This window comes from Vicia villosa, linkage group LG1 (genome assembly GCF_029867415.1).
Source record: "Vicia villosa cultivar HV-30 ecotype Madison, WI linkage group LG1, Vvil1.0, whole genome shotgun sequence".
In the NCBI taxonomy this organism is placed as follows: domain Eukaryota; kingdom Viridiplantae; phylum Streptophyta; class Magnoliopsida; order Fabales; family Fabaceae; genus Vicia; species Vicia villosa.
In genome coordinates, this window is record NC_081180.1 from 54,623,747 (window position 1) to 54,641,122 (window position 17,376).

The 17,376-nt window shown below is 31.7% G+C and overlaps 2 protein-coding genes across 2 annotated transcripts; both read right to left on the reverse strand.

Moving 5' to 3' along the window:
* Nucleotides 1–1,549: 1,549 nt before the first annotated feature.
* On the reverse strand, nt 1,550–4,452 carry LOC131638274 (serine/threonine-protein kinase SAPK3-like). The gene is made up of 9 exons (XM_058908829.1): nt 4,136–4,452; nt 3,710–3,784; nt 3,134–3,235; nt 2,961–3,014; nt 2,795–2,887; nt 2,582–2,674; nt 2,285–2,389; nt 2,092–2,190; nt 1,550–2,020 (listed from the first exon to the last, which is right to left on the reverse strand). Exons 1-9 carry the CDS (start codon nt 4,256–4,258, stop codon nt 1,742–1,744), a joined length of 1,023 nt encoding a protein of 340 aa, XP_058764812.1. The 5' UTR covers nt 4,259–4,452; the 3' UTR covers nt 1,550–1,741.
* A 10,656-nt stretch (nt 4,453–15,108) lies between these two features.
* Nucleotides 15,109–16,548, reverse strand: LOC131640380 (uncharacterized). The gene has a single exon (XM_058910805.1). It carries the CDS (start codon nt 16,546–16,548, stop codon nt 15,109–15,111), a length of 1,440 nt encoding a protein of 479 aa, XP_058766788.1.
* Nucleotides 16,549–17,376: the final 828 nt, after the last annotated feature.

Consider the following 17,376-nt stretch of genomic DNA (forward strand, 5'->3'; position numbering starts at 1 on the left):
TGTTTCCCTTGCTATTCAGTCTGTCTAGTAAACCTCTGGGCAGCGTCAAGGAGATGGGCTTCCGCAACGAGCTGATGTGGTTGTGGGATTTCCATGCGGCTGCGAGTGTTTTGTTGGACAATCCAGGAGCGATGCAAGAAGCTCTTGAGCTGCTGGAGTTATTAGGCGACATTGGCCCTACAGAAGGAGAAGAGGACGTGATTAAATGGCGGCTTAATACTGACGATAATTTTTTTGTCAAAACCTGTACTTCTTCGTTTAGGGAATATCATTTAGAAGTGGGAGTAGAAACAAACAAGCTAGCCGCAATTAACAAATTTTGGTGTTCTGAAGTCCCATAAAAAATAAAGGTTTTTGGATGGAGGATGATGTTAAATAGGTTGCCGTCGAAAGATCAATTGAGCAAGTGGAATATAATTCCTAGGGAAGAAGATAAAGTGTGTATATTTTGCGCCACTGCTTTGGAAGATATAGAACATTTGTTTTTCTTCTATTCTTTTTCTAAAAAGGTGTGGGATAGCATTTTTTATTGGCTGGAAGTTCAGATGGTAGGGAAGTGGTAGGGACTGGTCATCTTTTTCAGTTTACTCAAGCTTTGAAAGGAAATATCAAAAAGAAGAAATTGTGTCTTATTTGGTTAGCAACAGTGTGGATGCTCTAGAATACAAGAAACAACTTCATCATCAACAATACTGGTATCGTTTTAGATGACGTTATTGTGAGAATTTAAATGGTTTCTTAGATTTGGCATTCTATTAGCCCGAAAAGATGTGGCTTTATTCCTTTTTATTCTTGGTTACAAGCTCCATTGGAGGTTCTAAAAACTTGTTAATTTTCTATTATTTTGTGGCTCTGTAATGGGTTGTGAGTACCCCTATGACTCATCTCATTAATATATCTAATTAACTTTGCCTATAAAAAAATTATATTTTTTTACTAATGAAATTAAATGTATATAAATAAATTACATAAATATGATGTAGCATTGTAGAGACAACTTATTGTACGTGTCTCTAATCTGTCAATGGGTAATGCACAACTTGGTAAGAAAATTGTCTCTGATCAGTCAATGGGGAATGCACAACTTGGTAAGAAAATTGTCAGATGCATTTGGGTATCCCTATAAACTCAAATTTTAGGGTATCTGATCAATCCAAAGGTTATCTAGTCAGCCGCATCACTTTATAATTTTAGGGTATCTGATCAGTCCTAAGGGTATCTACAATCTAATAAGCCGTGTCACATTCTATTTTTCCATACAAATGAAATTGAGTTTAACTTATTATAAACTCTGATTTTAAATATCACAAAAATGAAATCGAATTTACTTAACTGGACTCACACTAAAGTAGAAAATTTGTGTTAACTTGCTAAGATATTTAAATGAATTTTCTTTTTATCATTTACATTATCTCAATTTTCACATCTGGTTACTTTTCTTTACAGTTTGATTTTAGTGTAGCAAATTTACATTTTTCATAAAACCTCAGTTTTTGAACTGCTCATAAACTGTGTATCAAACCATTTTTGCCCTTAGTTTGAGACTTACTGAATGAAAATCAATTCAAGCCCTTCTTATCAAATGTTATTCACACTCAAATAAACACAAAACCCTATTTCAAACCTAGGTATAGTGTTTATCTTTACAACATGAATGTTGCAGTGTGGTAAATGCTGATAATAATGCAGACCAATGTCTTATAAACAATGTAGCCAGCCATCCACCCAATGAAGGCCTCAATCACGCATTTTCATACTCATACTCACCACTGACATCGACATCGATTTCCTCGTCATCTTCAATGTTCATTGAACCCGAACCAGCTTGGCCACCTTCGCCAACTTTCGATCCCTGTCCCGGTACACTTGCCTCTTGTATGATCCTCATGATTTCTTCCACACTTTGGCTTGGTTGATCCTTCTTTGTTTCCACAAAACCTTTTCTTTCAGCCTCAATGATCTCTTTCGGCAAGTTCTTTAAAAACCAAGGGTTCTGCTTTATCTCTTGGAGACTGATCCTCTTTAACAAGGAACATAAATAGTTAGTACAAAAAACGAGCATAATGCAGTATCTAAATCGACTTGAAATACCTTGGCAGGATCGGCAACAAAGATGCGAGATAGAAGATTCCTACACTCTGCAGAAATGCGTACGTAGTCGGGTATGGAGTATTGCACGCCTATTATTCTCTACCAAACCAGAGAATCAAAGTTCAAAGTTTTAGCTATTAGAGATTACTCATAATCAATGGCATTTTGAAGTTGAAGTTAAAGAAAAGCTTACCCCAATAGTCTTTCTGAAATTTCTAGGATCTTCTGGTTCTTCGAATGGATATGCACCAACTAGCATGACGTATAGAGTCACGCCACAGGACCAAACATCTGCAGTCTACACAAAAGAGCCAAAAACACTTGCTGAATTGACCGTTTTGGACTAAGCGATAAACTTTTTAATCGACGTGAGACTATACTATTACTATATGTCAATTGTTAAACCGTGATTGTTAATAGCCGTAAACATGTTGGTTTGAAATATGGTTTGTAAGACTCTAAAGAAAGTGAATGAGAAAATCTCAGGCACCTTTCCGTCGTACTCCTTTCGTGACAGAACCTCTGGAGCAATGTATGCAGGAGTTCCGACTGTTGACTTTGGTATAGAGTGCAATAGTGCAGACTGCAATTGAATATTGAATGAAATGGGAAACATAAACAAATACTATTAACCTCGGATAAACATATGAGACAGTATACGATATATCTCTAGAAAGGCTCAATTAGGTGAAATAGTATTAACCTTGGAGTAACCGAAGTCGCAAATTTTTAGCCGAGGGGATGGATTTCCGTCCAAGAGCGTGTTTTCCAATTTCAGATCTCTATGACAAATTTCCTACAGCACGAAGCATAGTATAAGACACGGCTTTGCAATGAAGAACACAACAAAATTATGAGAGTATGCATACCATTGAATGACAGTAGCTAACACCAGATATTAGCTGTTGGAAGAAATATCTTGCCTGTAATAACATAAGAAAATCATTCACACGATAAATTTCAATGCGAATAACTTATTCGCGTATACGAATATTTCAAAAGGAAAAACAGAAGTTCAATCCAACCACATTAATTCTATAACCTCGTCTTCACTAAATCGGCCAGCGGTGCATATCCTCTCGAAGAGTTCACCACCAGCAGCATATTCCAAGACAATGGCTAAATGAGAAGGTGTCAGCATGACCTGCAGAACAGTTACCTTATTCATCATTTTACTATAACTCCTTAAAGCTCTAATTAATACAAATCAGAATCACACAAGACTGATTGAACGCAAACGATTATGCCTTTTTTTTAGTAACGATGCACTACATATAACTTTTTGCGCATTATAATCCAATATCGATTATGTGTTACATAAAGAAGCTAATTTCAATTTATGAAAGATGCTAGTAACTGGTATACTCGTGGTTTTAACATTATCTAGATTCTATTCAAAAAAATTACCAAACTAACTCAAGATCAATAATAAACTCACGTTGCAAAGAGAATTACGAATTATACCTTGATTTCTTTATGAATCGATCACATTAAACTATGAACAAATCAAATCTCGTTGAGACAAATTTCAATGCAGATAACCAAATACTACATTCAAAATCCTCCTCCAAACCTAATGAAGAATTCAAGAAACAGTTTAAGAAAGAAAAAGTGTTACCTCTTTGAATCTGATAATATTAGGATGCCTTAACGATCTGTGGTTAATTATCTCCCTTTGAACATTCTCATCAATCTGATATCAAAATCACAACTCACTCAGAACAAACACTTATCAGAAAAAACTTGAATAAAAAAAATGAAACATCCCTAATCCAAAGTTTAAGCTAATTAAGCTTTGATAATACACTACACAACTCTATAGAAACTCGTGAATATCACTGAATTCCATTCAATTCATTCTGAAAAACTGAAACATTCAAGATTTTGAAATAACACAAATCAATCTAATAATTACAGAAAACTAGTAAACTCACAAAACCATGAACCAAGAAAAATCATGTATCAGCTAGCATCACAAAAATATTCAAGAAAAAGTTACAAGAATACTCAAGAAAACATGAATGAAAAAACAAAGAAAGTTTACCTTTTTGCCCCTTTCAATGTATTTGAGAGCAACAAGTTCACCAGTGTTTTTATCTTTAGCCAACCTAGCAACAGCAAAATTTCCAGAACCAAGTTCCTTCAATGGCTCATATCTTTCTTCCATGTCAACCCTCTAAACCAAAACTCTCAAAAAACTCTTAAAAACAGAAAAGAAAGTACCAAATTAGATGATGAAAATATGTGTAAGGTGGTTAAGTATAATAGTATTATTTTGGTTATGATAATGTTTTGTAATGTAATATGTGAAAGAGACAAAGGAGGGACCCAATGGAAAGAGAATCAAAAGAGAGGGAGTGGACAAGACAAGAGTTACATAAAGAACTGAAAGCTTACCTCGAGAGAGTTATATATGGTATGTTTTTAATGTGTTATAAAGTTAGTTGGGGATGGAATGGTATTTTAATTTATGGAATATGTTGCTTTCATGAATATTATTATTTTAAAATGTGAATGATGTAAGGTATAGTGTTAGGATGGTGGAGAGGTAATAATTGGATTGGTTTTTGGAGGTTATGATGAAGCTGTTTGCGTGTACTATCAATCAAACACTATACGACGATTATAATACAATTTCATTTTTGTTTATTTGTGTATGTTGTAATCAAGAGAGATAATGTAAAATAAAAGTTTCAACTTAATGTTTAATTAATAACAAATTCGTGCATACTTACGAAATGGTTTTATGATCTGATATGTTTGTGCATGTGCTTTTGTTTGTCAAATGGTAAGAAATATAAGATATAGATTCAAAGCAAACTTTTAAAACCATAATTATATTTCATATTTGATATGTGGTTTAAGTGTTTGCATTGTACTACTAACCAAATCAACCAAAATATTACATAGATTAAACATCTCGAAAATGTCACATGATTATGATAGTTAAAACAAATTAAAAATATTCAAAATTAAATTTGAAACAAATAAGCTTTAAACCCAAAAAGACAACTTTCAACACCAGTCATCAATTCCTCCTCAAACAAACATAAATGATTCTTGAAAAGCGGCGGATTCTAAATGCAAATCATCCTCCTTATGAAGTTTTTTTTATTTTTGCGAATTCATACCAACCACACTCAATGAATTTTTCAGCATTGTTCCTTTTAGCGGTATGAATGCAGCAATGGTAAGTTTTCCTAGAATCAAAATCATACATTTTTATCTCCTGCAACTTACGTCTGATACAATATTTGATTATGTTTTTGGGAAAGTGCTGCAAAACATATAAAAAATGCAATCAATTATTAGCTATGAAATTGAAAAATAATAAAATTAATCATGTAAGAAAGGATTAAGATAGTAATACTAAGACATTTTTTGCTCTCTTTTTGAGATTAGTTACCCTGCTCTCCCAAACATACTGAGTATTGCACACATTCCCACCATCAACAACTACATTCTTCTTCATAACGTCTTCCTTGACAGTTTTGTTCACCTCTTTAGCATTTTTCTTCAGAACAACATTTTTCATAACTCTTGGCTTTACAAATTTTTTCTTGCGAACAATTTCATCAACAGATCGCTGATGATGGACAAGTTCATTAACAACTTTGATATCCTCCAGCTTGATAGTCCTAACAACTTCTTTTTTAACACGTTTATTTTTTGCATAACTTTTGCAAAATTTATCCACCTCAGAAATTGTCTCCGTGACAGATTTTCATTCATCATCAAATGAACTTGAAAAACCAAAAATTTCATAAATATTTGCATAACAGTGACACTTAAGAATCAGGTTAAAGATGTTTTTTTAGATAATATCTACAATAACAAATGATCATCTGATGCATGTATTGTTTTTTTGAAACCCAAGATGCTTAAAAAATTAAACATACAAAAAAAAGCTCCTTTATTACTGTAAAGTGACATGGGTTAAGAGTTGATTACCATCACTTAAATTTCAAAATAACAAAACCAACCAAAACAATGAATACAAGTGTGTGAAACATCAAAAATAAAACAATTTCCTTCATATAACAGTGACACATGTGACACAGACAAACTATCTAAACATGCATGTTCTTTATTCCAAGATCAGTAAGGTTAAAACAATAAACATGAAAATAAAGGGTTACTTTATTTCGCAAAACACTCAGGTCCAAACAGGTGATTACAAATACTTCATTTTCACAAGTCAAATTCCAAACAAAACGAAGATTAAAAGTGTAGTTTTGAAACAGGTTAAAAAGTCAAGAATTTCATTAGTTGTTGCTTGATGAAGATAACAAACAATGTAAACACGCTTGGCCATTCTTGGAGCTTTCATTCTTCCCACACCAAATATGAAAATGTTGAAAACCCTAAGTAAATTTAGAAGGTATATGATTTTCGTTATAGTGGGTCAAAAATACAAAACCAGTAGACGATTTAACCGAATTTTTATAACAATAAAGTGGCCCACCTAATTATTCAAGAAAAGGAAAAATAGTGTAAATAGAGTTTAATAAAGCCAATTTGAACAAAATTGGAATCCGAAATGTATATTCGGTTATTTGTGTTTAAAGATTTTTTGTAATGAGAGTTTAATGTGCAACTTGTTTCTGTTTAATTTTAGCCAACTAGTTTAAACATAATGAAATTATTTGTGTTTACCAGGTTGTACTTTCTAACATCTATAATATATAAGTATAATGTTCAGCTAATGAATTAATTCAAAGCAATGTTAAGTTGATATTGTCATTAATCGTGTTTACTCCTCCACCTAAAAACAGTTACAAATGTGATTACTTTTAGAACAGTTCACAAATATGGACTACATGAATATATGTTGCTTCGTATATATTACTTCAAAGTACTTAGTTACACATATTTTTAAGAATTTACTTAAAACGACATTGTTATACTTAATAGATGCATACAAGTATAGTCATCAAAATGATACTTCATATGTACGGGAGTGTGACTCAATTAGCAGCACGAAACACTTTGACATTTATAAAGTGTGGTGGATTTGTGACTTGGAACGCAATAATGTTTCCTTTCTTCATATTGCATAATTTCTTGAATACATACCAACCAGCAACAATGTATATTTCATTTTGGTGTGTGTCCCTTGTTGCATGAATGACCTTACATGTCTTCCTCATTAACATATCATCTTCATTTATGATAATTATTCGCTGAACATCAGGGGTGAAAAACACTTTGCCAGTGACCTTAATAAATGCTACAAAAATCAACATGCAAATATGGCAAAAATAAATATGGTTTTGAAAAGTGTAGTACATGCACTTTATTAAACTAATAATAAATGAAGTTATTTTCTTAAATGTAAATGAAAATGAAAATTAATGTACCAAAACATTGTTATTATTGACAATAATTTTAGTTACTCGAAGGAGTCAAGCATCATCCTTAAAGTTTGGTTTGAGATAGGATTGAATCATCCAGAAATCTAGTGTTAGAAAGTAAGATTATAAAGAGTTATAATAAAGATTATGGTTTAACTGATATATAGTTTGTAGAATGCATTAGCATGATAAAAAACATTATGTTTGACATCTTAGAGGCTAATTTCAAAGAAGGGGATGATGAATTTGGAAATAAATACGTTGGAAATGTTTTATACATAAAAACAAAAAAATATTAAAGTGTGTTAAATTGATTGACATGAGAATGGCAAAAGTCTATTTTTGCTGACATATGATGATGTTTCTGTTGGACTTGAGGTTTCACACACAAAAGGGGGTGAATTGTGTGGTTTGGAAAAATATGGTTTTAAAAACTTTATACTAATTTAATAAATATGGTATTTTAATTTTGTTACTTTATATATATATGGCGAGGAGAGACACGGGTCGAGAAAAAATGTCATCTTTTGGGAGTGGGGATGAGATTGAAATTTCAACCCTGGTGAAAAAAGGGTGCGGGCAGGAAAAAATAACTTATGTTGGGGTGGAAGAGGCAAAAATCGTGACCAACTTGGTTTGTTGTCATACATAGGTATGTTCATCTTAGGTTACAGTATACTAGAACTTTCTTTGTGGATAACTACTTTAAAGGAGTGACGTCATCAAATTGGCGTCATAGGGGTGACATCAGCATATTTTAATACTCAAATCAGACGACCATTATCGCCTTATCCTCATTCCTTGTCTATGTTGCTACGTCAGAGTTATCCCAGGGTCCTTTGTCTTTCTACCTTGTTCAGTGACACGTATCTTATAAGGGATCTCATTAGGTGTATTGGATATCCAACAACTCTTTGTTTAATCCCCCCTTGAATGGTCTGTGAACGAGCTACACCCATAAGTGTTGGATATTAGCCCAAATTGAAATAGTAGCCCCAAAGCTAAGGTTGGAAAAAATGGGTCGTGGTTTTTCCTCGGTCCCTTGGTGAATGGACTCATCATGGAATTTCAAGTTTTTATCTTACGTGAGCTTTCTTTTAAGTATTCGTGCATTTTACTCTATTAAACTCATCAAACGGCTCAACAAGAGTACACGTAAGATGGTTGGGCAGTATTTTATTTGTTGTATGATGGATTGTAGTCTAACGCCCATATGTCTTCTTTTCTAGAAGGGTTATCTTTGTCAGTCTATTATTGGCTCTCAGAATCATTTTGTGTCACCCCTTGGTTAGTAGGCGTGATGCTAGGAATTCTAGGTTGAGGGCACAATTAATATTTTTCCTCCAAAATCGATATGTGAATATTATAATAAGGGGAATCGTTGCTTGATGATTCACATCATGAGGAATGTTTCCCTAGTGAAGCCATATGGCCTCTGCCCTCTAGTGACCGATTTCTCATTTATTAATGATTTTTGAGATTTTCTTTAACCTTTAGGGATTCTTGGTTCAAGCGCCTCTATAAATATATTTTTTTACTTCGCATCCTTGTTTACTTTCTTCTTTGTTTCAGAGCTTTTATTTTTGTTTCTTCCTAATTTTTTGATAGTCCCTCTAAAGTTACCTCTTATTCTATTATTTGGCTACTTAATTCTTGTTGCTTCCAACTCCTTGTCAGTGCAGTCATCTTTCTTTCGGAGTCTTTATCTTGATTTAACAAATTTGATAAACACTTGAAAGAGTGTTTGTGAGCTTGTCTGCATAGAAAGATTGGATTTAAAGAAAAATATAGACACTTAAAGGAAGTTCTAATCAATCATTGGTAGATGAAACTAACTTAGGACAAAATATTTTGTTTATTGACATGTTATGTTGATCATAAAGAGATATTGGACAAAAAAAATTAAGTTAAGTTTTTCTATTGGAAAGAAATTGTTGTTAGGGATTTTATTCATTTAGGACAAGCAATCGATTAAGTAGTGGATTGTGATGACGTCTCTTTTGTTAAGAAAGAGGATCTTATATAGACAAAGTTTAAAATCAACTATCAATTCAATGCGTATGTATTATTCTACACTAAGCGTTTTTTTTTCCAGTATTTATTTCTAAATTTACAAGTTAGGTAGTCGGTTGGAGTCAAGACAGATATTGAGAAAGCCAAAGATTTAGGCAAAATTAAAGTATGAATTAAGCCATTATTTTTAACCTTTTTAACCTAAAAGTTCGCTCAATATATATTTAAACGAGAGTCTATGGTTGGAATAAAACTAAAAGAATTTGGCATGATACACTTATAGAATCCTTTTTTTAAGGCAAAGTATCTAACAAAAGAAATTAATGGTTTAATTAGTGTTGGTCATCTCTGATGTATTCTTATGGATAAATTTTTATTTGTTTTTTTTTTTGTTTTTGTTAAATCATTACAAATAGCTAAACCTCTTTGTTGTTTGGGATGGAAGATGAATTTCATTTTAGCTAGTTATTTGAGCTATGTAATTTGTGAGTTCTAATTTATACAAGATCCTTATGATTATTTTATTAATATCATATTTGATGTTTTTCTTTACTTGATCGTCATAATTGAATCGATTTTAATGAGTAATTCACTACTATTTTTAAAATAACGGTTCATTTTTCTAAAGAGATTAGAGTTCAGTGTTAGATAAAGGAGACTTTGAGATAATGAGTTGGTCTTAGTTTATTTTTCTAAATTATCACAATCATTTATTTATTAGTTATTTATTAGTTGTTGTGGTTAAAACCTCAATTATCATATAATGACAAAGAGATTATCATACAGTGACAAAGAGAGGATTCGAACAATTTTAATTGTTGTTTATTTTAATAACTTCTAGTCAATTTATTTTTAATCTATTTAATTTTAATTGCAACCAACTCTTCTGCAAACCCCCTATTTTTCAAAATAAATATTTTTACGATTTTGAATTATTGAATTAATCACAATTTTTGCGAAGATAAAAAAATTACATGATGATAATTTGAGTGTGTGTTTGCTTTTGTGTTGGCAAAGTAAAAAACGCTTGCTACTTTTTTGCTTTAATTTGTAGCTTCTCAAAATTCACCTAAAATGATATCGAAATATGGTATTTTCAATTCAAATGATCTATCAAACACACACTTGGTACATTTGAAGAACGGTAGGCTATCAAAATTTAGTATATTATAACCTCTTTTCTTTTATTTTTGGATTTTTCAATCTATTTCATGGAATAAGAATCATTTTAATTTCTCAAAAAAAAATCTAATAATTCTATCAAAATTCAGTATATTATAATCTCCTTTCTTTTATTTTTATATTTTCTCCATCTATTTAAAATAAGAATTCTTTTAATTTCTCAAAAGAAATAGAGATATTTATTACTATAATTTTAATATAAATAAAAGATATCCCCAATTATATATAAAACTAGAGTGATGAATATCTCCAACTATTTTTAAAAAAATATCCAAGATCCGGCTCTGGGACAGGGCAAACAGGCCCACAGCCCAGAGCCTCGTAAGAAATGGGGCCTCATATATTTTTTTTTGGATTTGGGCTTTTAAATTATAAAATAAATTATTTATGAATACTTTATGTTACAAAATGATACATGAATGTATCTGCAGTGCAACGGTTGTCCTCTTTAAGCTAAATTTGTAGGTTGTGTGTTTGAGCCAAGGGACAAACATATGATTTTTTTTACAATTGCTTACAAAACTGTCACATTTAATAATTTTAAAAGTACACCATGTGTTTAAATAACCATGGATAGTGATACTTTATAATTATTTTAAAATTTTATTAATATTAATATTATTTTTAACTAAATTATTATGATTAAATAAATATAATTAAATTAGAATATTTTAAAATATTTTTGAACAAGAATTAAATTAATAAATTTAATAAATATATATTATTAAACACCTATTTTTAAAATTAAAATAGAGCCAGTCCTGATACCGAATATTGATTATAATATGGTATTATATAGATAAATGACTAATTTTGATTTTTTAAATATGAGTTATATTTTATAATTTAAATGGATGATATTTTTTTATAATAAAAGATATTTTAATCTTTGTCTTGTGTCTCTAAAATGCCAGGATCGGCCCTGCCAAAATCCTTACTCATATATTTTCTCTTGCAATTTTTAGATTTATTTTCTTTTGATTATGATTTGGCCTAAGACTCTCTTTTTCTGTGTATCCCTTTTCTTTCTTCTTTCAATCATGTAAAAATATATACGAAATTGCAATCATGATTGAAAGATTAATTTTGCTTATTATGAGAGTCTAATATCTTGTCTAAATTCAATTTCGCCAGCCTCCATTCTTTTCCATGTGCTATCATAATCAGCATTGCCAGAACTGTACTAGTGTCTAATTTTCTGTGTGAGTACAATGTCAGGGTTTGGCATGTAACCTTATACCTAATTATTTAATTTATCATTTTGATTTTTTCTAAAGAAACAATTAAGTGTGCTCGTGAGAAAACTGAATTAAATTATTGTAAAAATTCATTCGAATTTGAACCACATCAATTTATTAAAAATCGAATTAAATTAAAATTATTTGTTTAGTATATTGTTTTAAAATTTTGAATGTACCAACTCATTAGAAGAATTTTTTTAAAACCGAACCATTAAATTATTTTTCATATTAATTTTTGGAATGGGTTCAGTTTCAATTCGGTTTAGTTTTAGTTTCGATTCATTTTTAAAATTGTTTTGTATTATAGTTAAATTCACTAGTTCGATTTGGTTCAGTTCAACAATTTCTTGAATTTTTTGAACAGTCCTAATTAAACAATAATAATAAATAAATAATATTAAATATGACATTTTTTCCTAATCAAAACTAAACAGATTAATTCATTCATATTATAATATTGAGTGTGACATTTTTTCCTTATCAAAACTAATAATTATCTAGCCCCAACAAAGATTGAACCCAATACAAATTTCTATCCACTAGGCCAAACATCTATTTTTGTTTGTACATTGCAATTTGCAACAATAATATATATATATATATATATATATATATATATATATATATATATATATATATATATATATATATATATATATATATATATATATATATATATATATATATATATATATATATATATATATATATATATGCTTCAGTATTTAATTTAATTGAAATTTCAACTATTAAAAATTAAATAAACTAATAAATATAATTGAAACTTTAAATAATTTAGCTATGGTTGACACAATAAATAGTTGTAATATTTAATAAATAAATTATTTTATAAACTAAATAATTAAAATATTAATAATTGAAATATTTAATAACATAATTATTTGTTAAAATAAATAATTAAAATGTTAATAGTTCAAATAATATAAAATAATTATTTAATACTTAATAAACCTGTTTAATCGTTAATAGTTTTAATATTAAATAATATTTTATTAAATATTTTATTCAACACGGAATATTTTTATCATTATTTTATTATATTTAAAATTTTAAACAAAACTTAACTTTACCTTATAAAAACAACTTACTACTTTAAAATAAATATTTGTATTAATATGTGTTGCAAATTACAACAAAAGAATAGAAGTAGTTTGGTGGAGTCCAATGCATGCAATGGGTACAGGCGTTTTTATAACAGAAATTTAACGTTAGGGACTAACGTCAATAAGAATATGAGATATAAAGAGTCAGGTAAAAAAAATACAGAGACCAAATTCAAAAACTCGCTAACTTACAAGAATCAAAAAACTATTTAAGTATATATAATTTATTTTCAGACATACACTTATTTATTTGGTTGTAAGAAAATTTCTGGGCATACATGTGAAAACATATAGTATAAACTCTCAAGAAGAAATTCTTGAGGACACGAGTTACCGTTCTTCTTGAGGACACGAGTTACCGAAGTTGTTAGATCGAATCTATATAAATCACCGATGCATTTCTCTCTTTCATTATCTCTTTACAATTTAGTTCTTTATTTCTTTCTCCTACATTTTCATCTTTTCATCTCTCTGTTCTATTTTATTTTAATTTTTATGATGCATATTCTCTCTTTTATTCATAAATTTGATTTAAATGTTTTTATATATCAAAATTTTTATAATTGGCCATCGTTTCAACCTACACAATTAAACTTTATTGTGTTTGGAGTCACTTGTTCAACACACGGCTCATGTTGTAGTTAGCTCAGAGATGGTCGTCGTTATTTGTGCTAAGAAGTCTGCAAAAAATTAGCCTTTAGAGTTTTGCTTGGCTTAAAGGAGATGTCAAATTTAGAGATCTCAACAAACCATTTTATCATTCGTCTTGTGAGATTCGGCATGTGGAGAAACTATGTTAGGGGTAAGTCGGTTCGAACGACAATGGTGTGCGCTAAGAACTAACATTTTAACTTTCTCAATGTCGTTACTAATGCTAATTCGATCTTCTCTATTTTATGGTAGTGTGTTTCCGCCCATACGACCGCTTTAAATATGAAGTATATTGTGTTTTGAATGGAGCATGCTTCTCGGATGAGGGAGATACCAAGTGCTTCGGAAAATACGACTAGGTGGAGGAATAAGGTCAACCAAATTGCTGATTAGACAAAACTGGCGGTTAAAAAGGTGTGATATCAGTGATACATACACTTGTTGCTATTATGTGGTCCGCTCGAAGCGTGTTTTTTTCTTCATCAGCATGTAGAATGGAAAAACTTATTAAGCTAACCTCAAGACGAACCTGATTAGGATCGCAAACATCCCATTCATTTTCATTATCTATTTCTTCATCATCGGAGCCTCCATTTTGATCACCGCTAAGTAAAGCCCAACAATTTGTCAACTCTAACACCAAAGGCGTATTTCTCAAGGTTAAACCTCATATTATTCTACCAAACTCTTTGAACACATTAGAGGGGTGTTTGCCATGTTGTTCCTCTTTGGTGGAGTTGTTTGAGATTTCGAGAAATTTCCTGTCGAATGTTTCTCGTCCATCTCTTCCTTACTAGACGACCCTACGTCAATGTGGGAACAAAGAAGTTTGTTGGTGATCTCAAAGTAGATGCTCGGGAGGTGACTCTGATAGTCATATCAGATATTATAATCGTAGATTGTGCGAGATCATTGTTAATGAGATGTAACTTTCAGAACTTGATGAATCTTATGTGGAAATTTGTCAGACGAGAAATATGTGTGATGCATGAGCAAGTTTTTCCAGTGCGGAGACGAGAGCTTTCAATATGATGGAGCTTAGAGAACCTGCAAAGTTAACATTTCAAAGTCTAAATCAATGAATTTTTAGAAATTGTGTTTGTCTAATTCAACTTGTGATGTGGAAATTCATCTTATCATATCCTAAGAACAAAGGATGTTTGAGAGATTCAGATCAATATCTCTATCTCTAGAAAGCTCCACTTATCTATTTATCCTATTAGGCAAAGTACTATATTGAGTCTTCGTAATTGAAAAAGACGGGTCACATTTGCGCATACTATTCTTAAAGTCATATGGGATGATGTTAGATGGTAAAATTTCTAGAGGCTTTTTTTTTGGGAAATCAAAATTCATTGATTAAAACCAAAACAGTTATGTACAAAGCGATCTCTAAAGATCGAGCAGAAACTACATATAAAAACTCAACTTAAAATCTAACACCCAACCCTATCAAACTATAAGGTGAGAAATGTGCTTTTTGATCTTAGGATATCCCCAACATCTATAAACTATAACATCTATAATATCTTGAACTATATTTCTGTTATGTTCTGTCGAGTTAAAACAACGTTCGTTTCTATACTTCCAGCAAGCATACGTGGTCTCTATGAAAGCAATTTTTAACACATGGGTTTTCCATCCCTTCCCCTTACTAGTTTGAATCACCCACTTTAGTCCATCCTTCCATTCGCCAGGATCATGTCTAATCTGAATCCAACTCAGCACCTGATTCCAGATTGGTTTAATACCTAGGCACGTAAATAACAGATGATTCAATGTTTCTTTTTGGGAGCAGAACACGCATTCATCATTGTTTATCAGACCCATACGACATAAACGCTCTTTTGTTGCTAATTTCACGTGGCATGCCATCCAAACTACAAAGCAGGCCCTCAGTCTTGCTAGATTGTTCATGAAAAGAGTTCTCCAAGTAAACTTTGGTTGCAGCTCTACCATTTCATTGTAGATCTCCCTTACTTTGATTTTCTGCTGCACAATATGCCAACAGTTCATATTTTGAACAATCTGTCTTGGGCTCAGGATTGCTTTCAAAATCCAAGAGCACCCAGTTTTAATACCAACTGTCATGGCAATGTCCTTCTTGATGTAGTATGTATGTACCCACTTCACCCACAAGTTGTCACTCTTTTGGCTAAGGTTCCACAACTGTTTTATCAACTGAGCTTGATTCCACTTTTCAATCGATATCATGTTGAGACCACCCCTGTTTTTTGGCGCACAAACAGTCTTCCAAGCAACGGGGGATTTTCTCTTCATGTCTCCTTGACTTGTCCATAAAAACGTACACAAATAGCAATTAAGCTTCTTCATTATACTCTTGGGCAAGGGCAAGCAACTCAACCAATATTTTGTTTTTGCAAATAGGACACTCCTTATGAGTTGAAGCCGGCCAGCATAACTCAAGAAGTTTACGCTCCAGTGTTTGATTCTACTGACTATATTCTCAATCAAGCACATATAGTGATGGGTGTTCATCCTTTTACTTGTGAGGGAGATCCCCAGGTACTGAAACGGGAGCTTCCCCTCTTTGAAACCAGTCACTCTTCTGATCTCCTCCTTCATACTGTCATCCAGCCCCCCAAAATAAACTTGGCATTTATTGGGATTCACTTTGAGGCTTGTGGCTTTGGAGAATTCAGCAAACATATTCATTGCCAGCTCCACAGACTTCATATCTCCTCGCGTAAAGACTAATAAATCATCAGCAAAACTGACATCTATGATGCTAGCTTTTTCACACATCGAGTGATAATTGTAATTGGGTATTTTACCAAGCATTTGCATCTTCCTATGCAAGTACTTCATCACAATAACAAAAAGGATAGGTGATATTGGATCCCCGTGGCGAAGTCCTCTTTTAGCTTCCATAGCTGTTGAAACTTGCCCATTGATATTAAATTTGTATGTGACTATGCTGACCGCAACCATCACCCACTTAACAAACCTCCTAGGGAACCCAATCTCCTGTAGGATCTACTCCAAAGCCCCCCCAGTCCACGGTATCATATGCCTTATGAACATCCATTTGCATAAGGCACCGTGGCGTTCCTCCTTTGTTGGCATAGCCCCTTATCAGTTCAAACGCAGATGATCTTGTACAGCGTAGAACAACATGCGATAGGCCTAAAGTCCTTCACGTGCTTTCCAGAACAAATTTCTACAGGTTTTTTCCAAATGCATTTGTAGTGATAGCCACATAATAAATGCATTTGTAGTGATAGCCACATAATAAATTTTATCATATCCCTCCCGATCGCAGTTGCGGGGGATCGAACCGTGATTCTACCTATTAAGTCCAGCGCCAATCACCACTGAACCAACTAACGATTGGTTTTATGATATTATTTTGATTAAACAGCATGGTGTAGTAAAATTTATGTTATTTAATTTAATATATACAACATACAGAACTAACCTTGTTAAAAAAAATTAGTTTCTTAAAATCGATATCCTTTGAGCAGGAATTGATTTCCAGGAGCACTTAAAAGAGAACTAACCCTTAAGAAAACAACTAACTTTTTTAAAAAAGAAAATATCACAGCAACGATATGAAAAGTGATAACACGTTACCTGAATTAAAGCTTTGACAATAGGATTGTGATGATGAACAAAAATCAAGATGAAGGCGTAATCCACGCTGGATAATTATTAAACATAAACACGAGCATTTTCTCTTGTTAGAATATTCCAATTCAC

Coding starts and splice junctions, on each gene's coding strand:
- LOC131638274 (XM_058908829.1), bottom strand. CDS start 4,258: ATGGAAGAAAGATATGAGCCATTGAAGGAACTTGGTTCTGGAAATTTT. Junction 2,888..2,960: donor TTAGCTACTGTCATTCAATG/GTATGCATACTC, acceptor TTCGTGCTGTAG/GAAATTTGTCATAGAGATCT. Junction 2,021..2,091: donor TTGTTGCCGATCCTGCCAAG/GTATTTCAAGTC, acceptor TCCTTGTTAAAG/AGGATCAGTCTCCAAGAGAT.
- LOC131640380 (XM_058910805.1), bottom strand. CDS start 16,548: ATGGAAGCTAAAAGAGGACTTCGCCACGGGGATCCAATATCACCTATC.